Source organism: Orcinus orca, chromosome 21, assembly GCF_937001465.1.
Source record: "Orcinus orca chromosome 21, mOrcOrc1.1, whole genome shotgun sequence".
Lineage (NCBI taxonomy): Eukaryota > Metazoa > Chordata > Mammalia > Artiodactyla > Delphinidae > Orcinus > Orcinus orca.
The window spans coordinates 15189874-15207398 of NC_064579.1; the positions used below are offsets into that span (position 1 = coordinate 15189874).

At 34.9% G+C, this 17525-nt stretch overlaps 1 protein-coding gene across 1 annotated transcript in view; it reads right to left on the reverse strand.

The window, feature by feature from the left end:
• Nucleotides 1-2505: 2505 nt before the first annotated feature.
• Nucleotides 2506-17525, reverse strand: part of SGCZ (sarcoglycan zeta) — a 331450-nt gene continuing 316430 nt past the window's right edge. Inside the window, exons 6-7 of the mRNA XM_004277165.3 lie at nucleotides 14287-14410; nucleotides 2506-8117 (exon numbers count right to left, since the gene is read on the reverse strand). Coding sequence (XP_004277213.2) covers nucleotides 7923-8117; nucleotides 14287-14410 — 319 coding nt within the window. The 3' untranslated portion in view covers nucleotides 2506-7922. The remainder of the gene's footprint in view (nucleotides 8118-14286; nucleotides 14411-17525) is intronic.

Genomic DNA, 17525 nt, shown 5'->3' on the forward strand with positions numbered 1-17525 from the left:
ATGATGTTATGACTTAGAATCCAGCTGTAGATTTAAAAACTGTAGTGTACATTTATTCTTGCTTTATATTTTAGCAGTAAAACATTGTTTATGTTATCGAAATCTAATAAATTTTCTCAGTCTCTGTTCTCATGACTGTTTTTCAAATTGGCATCCTGGTATTCAAGTGGTTGGGTTGGCATATAGCCTACTGCACAACACCCGGAAAATGTAATGACAAAAGTCTTTGTGACTTGAAATTATAAGGTTCTCCTTCTTCTTAAACTGCTTACCATAATGAGTGAGACTCACCCTATCAATATCTCATTGCTTATTTTCTTCATAGAACTTCTCATATTACCACATTATCTTGTTTATTAATTTTTTTGCATTCTCTTACCAGCCCCAAAACTCCACAAGAGTCATGGAATTCTCTATCTGTTTGGTAAACCACTGTTTGTTCACCAGTGTCTAGAATAGTAGAATAGTGCCTGACATGGAGATACTTGTTACCATTTAGTAAATAAATGAGCAATGCATGCACTAAAACTAAAACGCAAAAAAGTATAACAGGTGATTTACTTAACCACTCCTAAACACAGCCTTCATGTTTATAAAACTGGGATTAATTAAATTTAATACAAAAATATATGAGATTATAATTAAAGGACTAACATAAATTGTCTTAATTCAGTGTAAAATAAAGAATATAGGCTTAACCAATGTTGGTTCATGTACTTCTCTCTTTGAACAGTTGATTATCAAGTAAAATTGTTATCTGGAGCTCAGATAACTCTCATAACCCAGGTAATTCCATTGCATGCTCTGAATTATGTAATGGACCATAATTTATCAAGGGCTTGACAACACCTCACTTCTGTTCCTTGTTTATTTCATTTCAGTACATTATTGTATATGTTATACTTCCACATTAGTGTAAAAGTAAATTCTATATAGCACAGACTTAAACGTTAATATTTTAAAGGATATTAATATAACATTGGTGCATTTAAAGATATTTTGAATTTAACCCCCTTAGTTTACATTTTGGGAAAGCTAGGCCCTGTATTGAGTTGAAAGACCTTGAGACCATCTCACTGCTAAAATAGAGCAGAGGTAGTGCAATTAATCAATCACTCCAGAACCTTTGACAGGATAGACCACAATGCCACTCCTTCCTGGAGAGCTTGAACTTAGTTCTAGAATCATTCTCAATAAAATGTTGCATGGTGATAGCTCTTGTCTCTAAAATTTTTCACGTGACACAGAAAAGAAGGTAAACTTCTGTTTGGTAACTAACAAGAAACAACAGCAACAATTTCAGTTTATACAAGTTGTCTTCAGTAGCTGTTCCTTTAGCAATATGCCATTGTTCTGAAAACACTAGTATAATATTGCATTGGAATTATCTGGCTTAATATCCATTGCCAATCTCCACTCTCCAATACCCCACTTAATGGAGAAAAGAGTTTACCAAACACCAGGCACTACTTTCGTTGGTAAATGGTGTGAAGGATCTGCTGGAAATAAGTTTGCGAGTGTCTGGTTGCTTACTAGAACCATCCAAAACTTTGTTGTAGATTAAATAAAGCTATAAAATGTATATTTGATTCCCCAAAGTAAAAGCACTCATTTATTTTCTATTTAGATTTAACATTTGAAAGCTTTTGTAAGGAGTGTAAATGATTCTGGTTTTGTTTATTTCTAATATCCAAACTAGTGTATAGAGATATTTGGACAGCAAAGAAAAAAAAGTAATAGTGAATTAAAAAAAAAAAAAACTTTCAATGGCTCCTGTTGCTTTTTTGGAACCTAAGAGGAATACAGTCACTCTCAAAGCTTGTAAGGTATTGCACTGGGAATTACATCTCTAAAAGGTAATAAAGTCCATGTTATTGTCTTGATGCGTGTTCTTGATATTTTGCGTGTAACAAGGAAGTGAAGAAATTCAGCATCAAATAAGTAAATGACAATTAGCATGCATGTATGTTCAATGCTGTACATGTATATTTGTGGGTGATGCTATGTACCATGTAGGGTGTGTGTGTGAGCAAACAGCAGTTTGTCTAGTCTTATCCTCAAAGTCAAATCACTGAGGTTTCAGAATGGATAAACTATTAGCTAGTCATCTTGTAAAATGCAGTGACCATGACTTTTAAGTCAATTTGAATTCTTTAGTTTCATTGGTTATATATTTAAGAGGAAAAATATGTTCAGCTTTCATAAGAGAAGCATCTTTAGCAAGTATAAATATATAGATTAACTAACTTTTCAAAAATGTATATCTTAATGGAGTTGATATTTAAAATGCATTATCAAAAACGGTCTCTGTGCAGTACTAATACTCATATCCCTCCTCTTTGAACTTTTTTCTCAATAAAATGAATGAAATGATAGCATATGAGTTCTGATCCTCTTTGTTTTAACTATCGTATTTAATCATGGTTACACAGTAGCACCAAAATTAGGACAAAATACAAGAATTACAGGAGAGATCTTAAATCATATGAGCTCATTGCATGCTTCGAAGTTCTCATTTTCTGAGGAAAAAAAAGAAGTTTCCTACTGCCAAACTTTGCTGCATTTTCTCCCAAAAGAAATATAACCCAATCCACCCCAAACTAAACAAAAGATACAATAGACTGAGTTTTGAATAGATATGTTATCTACAATTTATGGGACAGATAGTCCATTTAAATAGAAAAAGATTGATTTTACATAAAGCGAGATAGAGTACAAAAGCACAGCTTTTGTAATTTTGGTAATATTGCAATTTTACAAACATATTGCATAGTATGTGTAAGAAAATAGTTCCATTTTTCATATTTCTCTATATACAAGAAAATATTTACATGAAAATTACAAAGCAAAATATATGAGTAGTGGACCTGGTTTAAAGAACTGTATAAATAACGAGACACGCAAACTTGAAATTACATATTTCCATTGTTAGTAAATGTCCTTGCACATTTTTAACCCTGTTTGGCTTTTATTTATGAATATTCAAACAAAGGAGATATTAAGACTGCAAAAATCAAAAGAATCGCAGCTCATTATACCTCATTTCCTTTAATGTTTTTCACTGACTTTCTCAAAGAATGGAATCGCTTCAATCAACACTTAAAAAAATAGCCCTCTGGTTCTAAAAGAATTTCAAATTAATTATATTTTCCAAAGGATTTTTAGCAAGCAATGAAAGTTTAAACTAAATCCATCCTGGGCCCATTTTAGGATATAGTCTTTATATACCGGTTTTATGAATATCAAGGTGTTTATTATGCACATATAAAAGGTACGTGAATTACACTAACACATTTTTTCTTTTAAAGCAAAAGCATTAATCATGATCCATAGCTCAGAATCCTGCAAAGGAGGATGTTTACTACCTTATGTTGTAATTATAAGCCCTCCTATTCATTTGAATAAATTAGTAGAAGCAGCAGTGTTGTAGGGTTAAATACAATAGAAATCCCAGTCTTTGGTCTTTGACATTTAAACAACTAATGAACCGCAGTATAAAACAATATGAATAACAGTGTTCAATGAGGTCATTCATTAGTTTATGATTGTTTTAAAAGAATTAAAATGCAATATTATTTTACTTTGTGATCATAACATTTTGCAATATTCATTACTATAATATACACTAGTACACAGAGGAAAATCATTTCTCCAAGTATCTTTAAATAGGGTCACATGAGCAATTCTAATTAGACCAAAGCTACTGGAAGAATAAGGTGACAAGACCTCACTTATAAGAGACTCGAATGTGAGTTTGGTTTTGATGGCTAAATAGAGAATTTGGTCATTAAATATCTTCAACTATTTTAATAATTTAATATTACGATATTGATATTACCTGCTATAAAATACAGCACTTAAATGCCTTAAACACCCTCAATCTCTCTATCTATTGCTGCCTCATACAGGGATGCCAGGTTTGCAGTGATATAATTCATTAGGAGTTTTACTGTATCAAATGTCAGTTTTATAAAATGAGGCACTGTCCAACTGAGTAATTCAAATGGCAGAATATGTAGGAATTTTGAATGGCATAACAGGTTACAAAGAGTTCAGCAACGGACCTTTGTGATCAAATTACCATTTCTTCAAAAGACCAATGTTTTTTAGTTTGATGGAGATAAGTAATCATAGAATGATCAACAGCGTATTGATATTTGGTAAATACTTCTATTAATTTCCTAAATAGTCATTTTTAATAAGACCTAAATACATTCTTTTTCTCTTTAATGTTAACCATATTACTGAAGCCTGTCAACAAAGCATCGTTTTCTGAAAGGGACGTTGACGTTCAAATGATTAGAGCAAGAAAGGGAGTGTAGAAAAAAATAGCGTTTGGCTGCTGGAAAGATGTGCATTTCAACATTTATAAACAACAATGTCTAGGTATAGAAGGAGGTCAATAATAACAAGTTCAGAGCAGGGTACTGAACTCAAGATTGCTGAGTCTTTTCTTAAGGGAATCAGTGACATTTAGAGATGAAGGTAACCAAAGAAAACTTCTAGTTTGGCGTACCCCTCCCCAAGAGAAGTAAATGGTGACCAAGATAATTAAATATATTTCTTAAGGTCACATGAGTAGGTAGAGGGGCAGAAACACACCTGGAACTCCTGGCTCCATTTTCAGAGATGTGAAGTACTGAAATCTAAGATTTCCAGGTTAATGTAAAATATGAAGCATAAAATTATCTTAAATTCTTAGATAAACAGTTTTGCACCAGATTATACAGCTTATGGTTCATAATAAAATAAGAGACAAAAAGTAGGACCAAGAAGTACAGAATAGAAATTTTGGAGGAGATTTGGAAGTTTTTTTTTTGGAAGTGCCTTACTGAAATATTCTGAAAGAAAAAAAATAATTTGTCCTTTCTGCTTCTCTCCTTTGGATCTCAAAACATGAGCGCAAATACTTCTCTGTCCATTCTCAGCTAAGAATTTAAACGGCTAGGAATGCTGTCAGTCCCCTTCCTTCTCTCTATCCTTCCTTCCTGCCTGTTTGCCTGCCTTCTCCACTTAAACTGGATACCAAGTTCAGGGTCCATGTAATACATTTGAAAGGAATCACTTTTCTGAGTTTAATTTGGGAAAAATGAAATTTGCATCTAAGTAAACTGCACTGTATGTATTTTGTAACACAAAAATGGTACTGGAAAAACAGATAATGAATCTGTTTGGGTAGTCTGCAATTAAGGAAAGAAACTCTGTATCAAGAAAGAATCAAGCCTTCTTTATGAGGAAATTAAGGACCTTTCAGAGCAATCTTCTGTGCCTTTAACAGAAGCCCAAACTCTGAGGCTGAGTTTATACTTAGATTCTAAGGAATCTAAAACAGCAAGTCAAGTAATTTAAACCACCCATTTAGTGCTGAGTAGGAAAGCTACCTGTATCTCTATGTATCTGTATCTGTATCTCTATGTATCTCTGTTTTTCTACCACACTGAGCAGATATTTTTACATCATCTAGACATAGTCTAACTCTCTTACACATTTCTTTTGAATTGCGTTTATAACATTTCAAAATACATGTGAATTCAAAATTTGACAGCCCCTCACTGGAATTGGTTTTAACACTTTTTATCTTTTCTCCTCTCATGACATATAGTTTACAATTTCGACGTCCCCTTTCACCTTCTATAATATTTGCTCTTGGAATTAGAACATGTCAGAGCTGGAAGAAATCTTAAGAGACCATTTGATTCAATGCTTTTGTTGCAAAGTTGAGTAAACTGAAGCCTGGAGATATTCCCAGACTGCCTAAATCAGTTTACTGATTAGTAGAAGACAGAGCTGAGATTAGAAACAGGGCTAATCACTAATCAAAAGAATTGTTCCCATTTGACTAAGAAACTTTCTCATTGTTTTAATTTAGAACTTGAATATGTCTCAAATTAATACATAGCATTTTCCTAAAAGGTCTGTACAGTGATTAGCACCCATAATTTATCAAAATTTCTTGTGTTATACTTTGTGTGAATATTTTGCAAAAAACAATGGGAGGATTTCTCGTAGTAACTTCTAATGTTTTAGCTTAAATAAATTAAACTCCTGTGTTAGGATATGACTTTTTAAGCCATTGCACATCTTAACTTTTACTCCAATATTGACTTAAGGTTTATATAATAACCCCCAAACACAAGTTCTATTTTAAGAGTAATAAAACTGCACTAGCTTTCTGACTTTTCTGCTGAGTACAGAATACATTTAGTGAAATGGAGGTTTTTCAGGTATTCAATGTGTTACGTTATCCCAACAAGAGAATTCTGGTCAAACGGTTCACTTCGTTGCTTGCCTTACTCAGATTTCTTACTTTCGCTAATCAGATTATTTCTATAAATTCCAGTCTCCCACTTCACCCTGTGCTGCAGAGTCCTGAACTCCAAAGATTCTACAGTCACGGACTTCCAAACTGAAAACTTCCACACACCTGTAATCGTGTGTGCATGGGGGAGAAAAAGATGGACTGACGTGTGAAAATTAAAGACTTACCTTATAGTAATCAAGTCATCTTCCCAGAACAGGAAATAGCTAATACAATTTTATGTTCTTGGGTTCTATAAGGTGCGAGAGTTCGAGTTAAGCAGTGTTGTAGTAAATGCGTGGGCAGTATTCTGGAGTTATTTATCAGCAGTTAATTTACAAAAAGAAGCAACAGAGGACGGAAGCAACTATGCTCTCTGATTCGGGGTAGCTTAACGGTCTAACAAAAGTAATCAAATATTAAGAGCTGCAAAGGAATGTGACTAAATTCCTTAAAATATGAATCTAATGGAGTAAACACATTTTCAACACATTCGCTAACATTTGTATGTCTTACTGTTTAAGCGGGGATTTTCACTTTAATTTCTACCACCCTTAAGTCTTAATCTCCAATAAAAAGTACATAGATATAATTCTGTAGATGATATTCCAATGGAAAGTGAATTCATTCTCAGCATTAGGCATCACAGTAGTTTTTATTTATTTAGAGGATGTTTGAATTTTAGCAGTCCGAGTCAAGTATAAAGTGAATGAAGCAAACAAAAATTGTACTCTTAGAACCTAGCTGTAAAGGATATCATGTGAATTAAAAAAAAAAAAAGATCTATGGATTCCACACCATCGGTAGGTCCCTCTTAATCCTACCTTATATTGCAATCAATTGGATGTTTGGTTAAAAGCAAATACGTCACATGCAATAGCCAAGTACATACTATATAAGGCCGTTCAGATCTGACAAATGACGGTATAATGGCATTTTGTTAATTCTGTAAAGATTCTATTGCTGAGAGCTTTCAAAATTACCTAATGTACCAAATTCTAGAGTTAGTAGACAAAGAGTAACAACACATTGAATTTAAAGAAACAAATAAAACTCAGGGTGGGATTCTGTCTTGTCTTGTTTTGTTAAAAACCATGTATTGAATTTAATTTTTAGTAAAGCAAGCATTACATAATGCTTTAAAATTTTAAAATTCAGGGATAAAAGTTTACATCCAAAAAGATGAATGGAAAATTGTGCTTTCAGACTGTAGAACTAGTTTTCTTACAGGGTTAACCATTTCATCTTGCCACTGGATACTGGGAATTTCATCTATGTCATGTATATGTGGCAGTCCACATCCAGGTCCTGCAAAAATCTAAAACTGTGTGCTTCACTTCATGTAGCAAAGGCACCTATGTTATTCTCCCTTCTGAGCAAAAGTTATGATCCAGTTTTCCTGCTGAAGATGGTTTTTCCACTGTTCTGTCACTCACCCTCTCCGTGTTGAGCAGTACAGAAAATCACGAGAGAAGGTGGTGCGAATCCCTGCTTACACTGGAAGGAGTTGCTCTGTGGACCATTTGGAGACGCTCTGGACTGATCACGAGGGAAACGGAGCAGAACTGTGAAGGAGACGTACGGGAACAAAAGGCTATTCTGGTGTGAGGAGAAATCAGTCAGTTCAGCTCCACAAGCAGATGTTGCTACTGGACTGACAAGTAGACCCGGCCCCAGCTGGAGACAGGTACAGTTTGCCGTTGGGGCAGACACACAGTTCATGCACTGTCTGCCGAGAGTGGGAGGGGCTGGGTGAAGAAGAGGAAGGAGAGCCGGTCGGCAGGTTTCCCAGCCGGATTGTAGCCGCATTCAAAAATATCTAGGAGGAAAGAAATTGCATTTTAATTCCTTTTAGCATCCTATATTCTTAAGAGCTTTACAGCATGGTCTAATAAGAAAGACCACAGGACAAACAATTTTGTTGGTTTAGCTGCCAAACCTTGTTGAACCAACAAATTGCGTTCCTACGGTACAGCCCAAACGCTCTGTGGCTACCTGAGCCTTTGAGACACGGTATATTCTGAGAGAATGCCCTCGAAATGAAAAGCAAGATTGTATAATCTCCTTAAGGGGCCAACTCAGTTATTCAGACACCACAGAAAATGAATGCTTTTGACTGTCAGTTAATTTAACTTAAACATGCCAGTCTAAAGAATATACAAAGAAATAAGGATGTTTATGGAGATGCCATTAGTGAAGTGATGGGCAATTAATTAAAACAATTTTACTCTCTGGTTTAATTTTTTTTTAAATACTCATAAAGTCACGTTGACTCCCAATCTACACCAAGTAGATAATGTGCATAGTAAATAACAGATAACTATTACATATAATCAGGTTTGAAGACTCCATGAAATATATGACCTGTACTTAACACCCATGTTGCTAAATCTTCTAACTTGCAAAATTACTTCACTTATTCCAAATCATGGACAGAACACTTTCAGGGCCAGGGATCATATGGTTTTGACATACATGGGGAATGGTCCAAAGAAAGGAAAACTAGATCATGAATTTGAATGAGCAAAGAAACAAACTCTCTCTAGCTATGTCTTGATTCTATTGTTATGTAGCTAATTACGGCCTAAAGGCATCTCTAAATTGACAAGAGAACCAGAGAATATTCCATTTTCTACACATTTGCTCTCACCTAAGTCCTAATCATTTCTTACTAAGACTCTTGGAATAGCCCCCTAACTGGCCTCCCAGTGGCCACTCTTGTCCTCTTACAGTCTATTGTACATGCTGTTGGAGTGAACTTCTAAGAAATGCAAACCAAATCATGTCCTACCAGCGCTCAAGTTTCTCTAACGGCCTCCCACCATGCTTAAAATGAATCTTGATTCCTTTCCACGGCCCACAAGCCCTGTATGATCTGGCCTATCTCTCTAACATCACTTCCTACAATTCTTCTTGCATGAACTCTCACGTTTTCTCAAACACATCAAAACAACCCTGGCCTCAGGGCTTTTTAACTCCTCATTTTCCTAGCCTGAAAAACTTTTCTCCAAATATTTACAAGTGGGGATAGATATTAACAGGGTGGTTAGAGAACAGAGGTAGGAGGGAGATTTCCTCTGTTTGCCTTTTTATGCTTTAAATTTTTTTGAAATATAGGAATCTATGGCACACTGAGAATAAGCCAGAAAAAGAATTCCTATACCATAGACATGTATACTTTAGATTAACTTTAATTTTAGATGTGAGCTTATTTGTCCTGATCTCTAATAAAAGGTCACCCTCTAAAAGAGGACTTTCCTAACCACCCTATTAAAGTAACACAAATCCATTAATCTCTCCTTACCAGCTTTACTTTACTCTGTAGTAACAATCTCTTCCTAACATTATATTGTGTATTTGTTCATTTATTGTTTATTTCTCTTACTTGCAAGTAATATCTATGAGGGCAGGGCCTGTCATTGGTTCAAGACTATAGAAGAGTGCATAGAATTGTGCCAGTACAAGTTGCATGAAGTAATGCTTTTCCTTCACCTTGTACATGTCTCTCTCCTCTGGGTACAATTCTCACCCTCCACCAAAGCCCAGTTCATCTGCTTCATCCTCTATGGACCTTTCCCTAGTGCCCCAAGACGGAAAGACTCTTCTTATTTGGTTCTCCTGTAGCAGTTTATTATTAATATCTTATTTTGCTCATCACTTGGTAGCTTATTTTATAGTCATATTGATATATTACTTTCTCTAATAAACTATGTCCTTCTTGAAGGTAGAATTAAGTCTGAATTTTTTTATAACTTCACAGTGCTTGACCCTGCATGTACAGCTTCCATGTAATACAAATAGTTGCTGAATAAATGGATAGATTATGAAATAAAAATGATTGCATTTACCAACAGTATTCAAAGTTAAGAAAGAATAATTAAAGTTTTTGTTTGTAGGTATCAAATGTTGAAATTTATTACTTCATAATTTCTTCTATGGTAAGTGACAGGAAAGCAAAGAGAAAGGACTTCTGTTTTTTTTAAGATGAATTTTTGTTTTTCTGATTCAAAAGTTAAAAGTGCACAAAACTAAGTAAAACAAAATGACAACGTATTTTTGGGTTATAAATGCTGGGCCTCATTTCTTCCTGCTCTGTGTTTCCATGAAGGGGGACATCAATGAGTGTAATACCAATTGCTACACGCTGTGGGTTCTTTCACTCACTTCTCCACGGGGGGAGGAGGGATGATTCCTCTTACTGGTTGAGTTTGACAGAGGAACTGGGCTTGCACAGCACATCCCCCTTTCTTCCCTTCTGCTGAGGAGTTGGCATGCTTGCAGAGAGTAGATATTCTCAAGCTTCGCCAATGCCAAACATATTATAAAGACAAGCTCTGGGACTGTGGGGTTTAGGTCTGCATATGTGGAGGTTAGTTCATGCTGAAAAAGTGTTAGGAGCTGGTGTTTTGTCCAAGAAACCTTGTGACGTAGACAATAAAGAATGCAAAATGGAAAGCTAAAGAACATGTGGATAAGGAGGCTCATGTAGGATTCATCAAATGACTCTAAGATATTGTCAGTGGTTCACTTCTTAGTAAGCACAGAAGCAAGTGTTACTGGCAAGCCCTGGTGAGTTTCAGAGGCTTGCTAACACCAGGCCACATCGCTGGGTTTTATAGTTTGGAACTGATTGCCTTTCCGTTGGTGTAGCCTGACTGAATAAATGTGGAGAGTAGCTGTTTTTATACAGGTAGGACATGCAGGTGGCAGCCTCAGAAAGCAAGCCCAGCTGTGGTGGCCTTATCAATGGAGTTAGCCTTGAACCTTATGGTATGTGGCCTGCTTCAGTTTAGCTATAGCTGTGCCCTCCAGCTCTCCTATCCATTTACGGCTGACTCTTGATCATATTTGGCTATGTGGCAATACTTAATTCCATCATCTTCTGAGCTCCACATTGTAGCTTCACCCATATATGGGAGGTAGATTTTTATTAATAGGTAAATTTAAATGAATGGGGTCTTTAAAAGAGAAAATGGGAGTTGATTATATGGGGATGGATGATAACTAGAACTTTGGTGGTGATCACTTTGTAGTATATACAGATGTGAAATTATAATGCTGTACACCTGAAACTTACACAGTGTTATATACCACTTTTACCTCAATAATAATATAAAATTAAAGAAGAAATAATAAAGGAACAAAGAAAGGATAAAGAAAAAGAATATAAATAAAATTCTGAATTTCGAAAGTTAGCCTCACAGATATAACATCCATCCATAGAAGGATGAAAGACTGAATAAATGATGGCTTTACATTTAAAAAATAAAAAGAAAGAAAAAGAAAAGAAAGGGGAGAAAAAATATTTTCTTGGTTTGAGACAGAAAACTAAGTTATGAGATAAAAAGGGGTGTCATATATTGATTCTTTCCAACCCCACGTAGCTCAGCTTTTCCAGGCTTCTGCAGCTTGGATGGACCCCCTCATAACTCTTTCTGTTCTGCTTAAGGCACTTCCGATGACACTGCTCACTTTCCAACTTCTAAAATTGATATTTCTATTCCAGATCACCCTATAAACCATATAATCCATTTGTTGTGAAACTTTCCTGGTACTCAGAATGACACCCCTGAGCTTTTAAGTCACAGCCCATTGTCTTCTCTCTACCAAGAATCCATTTATTCCATTCTTACCTGTTGAAATCAGACCTATCCCTGTAGAACATTTAATCAGTTTGCAAGATAAAAAAATTGTGTCATCTTGTAACATACGTTATTAAGTTACTGCATTGCATATGCTATTATAACTTTCAATGTTTTACCTACAATTGTCATTCATGTTGTTTTCAGAGCTGAATTTGAAATTCCTTGCAATACGGTGTCTGAAATGAATGAAACTTCTGCAGTGCAGAACTTTGTGTGCAATTTCATTCTTACTTATTTTGGTTACCTCAACACCATGTTTGCCCTGATCTTAATTAATTTAAACACTACCTAAGAGGAGGGACTTTATATCTTTCTGTATTATTTAATAATTGGTGGATCTGCCTTTCTGTGGCATAGTCAATGAAGCAAAGAGAAAGATTTTATATCATTTCATACTTCTTCCTAGAAAAATTACATGCGATTTCATGCTAATAGAAAGTGCTGTGCTTTTCTGTATATTTATTTTATTAATATAAAAAATGGCCACAGCTGAAAGCTTTTGGCTGTGACTTATTTACAGCATAATACTCAATTCATAATTAAATGCTAATCTGTAATTGAATTCAAGGATTCTGCTGATACTCTGAATAAAAGAACATAAGTAAAGTGGAGCATAAATAGAAGCAGAATGGAGATTAATAACCATCAATATTTATTATGAGATGATTCATTATGAATAATTTGAATGAAATGATTAGCATGATAAAAATGCTTTAAAAAAGATGTGAGATATTTAAGAAAGATTTCTCTCTTGCTGTGGTAGACAAAGTATTGTAGTCTGCAGTTGTAGTGGGGAGAAATCCTGAAAGGTAATACGGATATATGTTTTCAATATTATAAAACATATTTCTAGATTATTTAAGCTGTAATATCAGATAAGATGCCAATAACCCTGGCAATAAGTTTGTTTATAAAAAGGAAGCCAAATGTGTAATACAAATTTATCTTGAATCAATAACTGAGATACTGGTATAAAGGTAAGAAAGGAACATCCTCTTTTTGATTCTGTTAATGTCTGCCCTCGTATTTACATCTGAAGAGGTCCGAGATGCGCCAGAGCGTCACTCTCAAATCATCCTTCCAAGCTTTTTCTTCTCAGCTTGACCTTTATAAACTCATTAAAAAAATAAATAAGCACACGAAGGAAGAAAATATTAAGGGAATTAATTGGTGGAAACAGCAGCACAACAGATTTAGACCTTCAAGGACTTTGGGAATTGTGGTAAAAATATACAGAATCGAATATGTATTATGCATAAGGCTTTGAAATAATGAAGGTAGAATTAAAAACAAACAAGCAAACGAGAGCAACTACCAAGATGTCCAGGCAGATTTGAAAAAAAGCAACAGATGAGAATCCTAGAAATGAATAACAAAATTACTGAAATTAAAAGCCCAATGTAGGGATTGAAGAAGAGATTAGATACTGAGGAGGAACCTGGCATGTGGATCTGAATAAATAGGCAGAGTGAGGCATAGGGCAATAAAGAAATAGAAATGAGGAAGGAGAGGCTAAGAGATCTGGAAGATAAGGGAATGAAAAGACAACATTTCTTCAGAGAGTCTGAAAAAGGCCATAGAGAAAAGGGCGAGAGGGACTATCTGAAGACGTAATGTTGAGGAATTTCCAGAATGGACAAAAATGTGATTCTGCAGACACAATAGTCACAATGTATACAGCAAGTAAAGGAGACAAAATAAATACCTGCCTATCACATTCCAGTGAAAGAATGGAAGCCCAAAGACAAAGGGTTCTTTAAATCAGGCAGTAAGAGAAAGAAGAGGATCTTTAAAGGAATGAGGACAACAGAGTTTAAACAGACTCTTGGGTGAAATAAAGCAACATGGAAGAAAAACAGCATGTATCTCATCTAGGAAATAACTGGGTGAAATAGCAAAATAAACTTTTGCTTTTTGTTTCCCTTTTAGAAAAATATAGGTACTATTTCTACTGAGACAAACACACAAACTTTCAAAGCACTTTTTGGAAAAACTTTTTGAAGACCAAAATGGAACCAAGACAGCAAAGACTTGCCTTCATTCTGGGTATTACCTTGATATTCATTCCATTCATCTGTCGATTTTTGAAACTGCAGGAACTTAGATGCCCCACTTATAAATGACTTATGAATGAATATCTTTCAGTAGAAAAATAAATGGAGCTTTGACTTATGAAAATAACATTAGGTTTACCCAGTTTCATATTTAAGAAGTATTAATATTTTCATAATTTGAGCCCTCTTATGAAGTAGTTCCTTATGTTTCTCCTGGAATCATATGCGTATAATTTGAGAAGAAGCACCCTCCACAGTAAAAGGCCAGGGTCTACACCTCAGAACTCACCTCCCCCTCTGTGGACTGCAAGTGGAGCTCCTTCCTGCAGGCAGCCTTGAAGTCTCCAGCTGCAGCACTCACCTGGACCCCCCGGGGAGCTTCCATTATCAAGGACCTGGTTGGTGATTCAAGCCTTAAACAAACAAACAAACAAACAAAAACACCTTAATATTGATAAGAAAAAAAGTTTACATTGGACTCAAAGATAATGTTAGTCAACTAAAACAAACAGGCAGGCATAAATACAAATCCTTGTCATTTCCAAAAAGGAAAAATGCTAAAATGAGTTTTAGAAAGATTTTTGATTGCTTTATCTATTTTTTGGCTCTTTCTTCATTTGTTAGCATCAATTATTTACTCTAATTTGTATAATGATTTAGTAACCGTTTCTTGTGTTGTTTCCCTTCACAATGCACATGAAAAGTAGGTCGTGGTAGTTTACTAGTTTAAATCTTTTACATATTTTCAATATTAATGATGGAGTCTTAAGAAATAAATTTCTAGAAAGTTAGCATGTAAGTATCCCTCAGTAAAGTGTCCTTGTCTTGCAAAGATGAGAGAGTTTTAATGAAAATCATTAATATTGCAAACTTCCAAATGTGCCCAGTCAAAATTCTGTAAACTAAAAAATTCTCAAGGGACTTTTTACACTTCTAGACATTAATTAAAATGAGGACGTAAGATACTTCCTACATCACCTGACCTCTATCGGCCCAAGAAAATGTCCACAGAATGAATGACATTAGTCTGAGAAAGAAAAATTAAATGAGGGGAGATACACAAGTGTTTTAGATAGCTGTGCCTGCAAAAAAGATAGTTGGGAGGCATTTTCAAAATTATCTCCAAATATAAACGTAGAGAAAGAGCAAAGGAAGGCAAAATACAGAAACAAGAATATAGTCGTAAAAAGCACTTGGTGTGATAAGAGATCTTATCCTGGAGTTGATCGTTTTGGATAATAGCTTGCTCTGGGGCTGTAACTGCCTGTGTTCCTCGTGACCTCAGGACTTCAGGACAAGAGTCCCTTCAGGCTCATATTCACCATCATCAAGAGCAACAGGTATCCTTTGAGGCTACCATCCCAGTGTGGTTTTTCAGAGAGAATCACACCAAATAGTTTGAGCACTGAAGATCAGCCCTCTCTCTCAGTAGTAAAGTTGAACTTAAACACTTGAAAGTGATATTGAAGGACTAAAGCCAGCATTTTGAAGAAGTGATTTCAACACTTTAAATTTTTTTTCACTCACTAAAGCAACTTTGAAACTTTCATCCCTATAGGCCTTTTGGATATCTTCATAAAATCCCTTGAGGGTGAGGTTTTCAATATATATATTTTAAAGAAATGTCTGTTTGTTTTTTTTTAAACACAAATTACACATTTTCACAGAATATTTGAAAACTTCAAAAAGAATCACCCATAATTTTTTCATTCATAATATTTATACTTTGCACAGAGTATCTAAATTTCAAAATCTGAATATTTAAATATATATTTATAAGTGATGTCCTCTGATACACCCCCAAATATTCACCACCTTGAATAATATATCTGTGACCATTTCTATTTCCACTTGTTATAGACCATTTCTATAACATTAAACGTAATTACATAAGTTTGGGTATGACTGAACCACTCAATCAGAAGTCAGATAAGAACTTAATTAACATGAATTAATGTTCTGAAACATTATGAATCTGAAGGAAACACAACTTGTAAGTGGGAGGAAAAACATGCTTATTTTATCAAATAATTGATATGGTGTAGTTTGTTTCCAAGGATAAGGGGTTGGGATACTTATATATTTGACAGTAAAATATCTGTAATAAGTGTGAACATTTTTTATACTATATTTTTACCCTATTTCTGCTAGAGCATTAAAATATAGTAAGTACTTCTGGGCTTTTGAGTTTTTCCATTCTCATCCTTACTAAATATTTAATTAAAAAATCTTAATTGTCTTCATCTTCATTTTAGACCTCAGGTACCCATTGCCAGTCTTGCTATGGAGTGTTTTGCTAGCATTGACTTAGAGGATCCCTATTCAAAGAGGCAGTAAAGATGGAGAGCTGGCTAGACCTGGGTTCAGGAAAGTGAGCCAGCAGCAATAAATTTCAGTTTTATCATCTCTAAAATTGACAATTATAATGTTTTCTTATAGGATTGTAAGGAATCTCTTAAACTGATTAAGGGAAATAGCTATGTAGTGGGATAGTAGTTTGAAATGTATGGGATTTCCTCCCTGTCCCCTTTCCTTGCTTCCTTTGCCATTCCCCATTCACTAAACACTATCCTTTGCCAAAAATGGTGGACCATAGAGCAGAGAAGCTGTTAAAGATATTTTGTGTTTCCTAATGTTACAGACATTTTGAGTTGAAAAAAAACCCTAGCCATTTATTGTGTTGAAAATGATTCAGCACATAAACAAAAACAGAGAAGAAAACCAACATCAGTAAGACCTTGTTGTTTATTTCACGAGTTGGAGGAACTGTTTTCTTGATTCACAGGCTAGAGAAGATTTGGAGAGAAATAAACAGAATTGGTCTTGAATGGCTCTCTGTGTTCTGCTACCTGAGGTCAAGTCCTAGGTTTGTGGGACCTTTATTCTTTAGGTGTTAGAGGTCTGAGGAGAGAGTGATATTTCAGGACAACTGAGGACAAGAGACCACAAGATCCTAAAAGGAGAAAAGAGTGGTGACCTGCAGTGACTGAGGACTAAGTGACGGTAAGAAGAACATCTTGGCAAATGCCAGTTGGATCATGAGGCTACCAAGGACCAAATGTCACCCCAAATGCTTAGGCAGTGTAAGCGTCTTGGTATAACGATGCAACCCCAGCGAGAAAGAAGAGAAGTGAATAGACTGGGGCTTAGTTTCTGATAGTGAGCACAATGGAGACCATACATGTAAATTAAAGTTTTACAGGAATATTTTCATTTCTTCTACAGATAATTTTGTGCCCTAAGACAATATATACCTGCCATATATATATATATACATATATATGTGTGTGTATATATACATAAAACCTATCAAGGGGTAAAGGGGTACATAAAACACATTATATGATATATATAATATATATATAAAACTTATCAAGGAGTACATATATATATATATAACTTATCAAGGGGTACATAAAACATAAAAAACATGGCAATTTTACAGTATTGCTAAATCCTTCAAGTTCTGAAAGTGATAAAGACTGAAAGTGATTAAGACTTTGAATTAAACAGGCTTCAACTGTATGC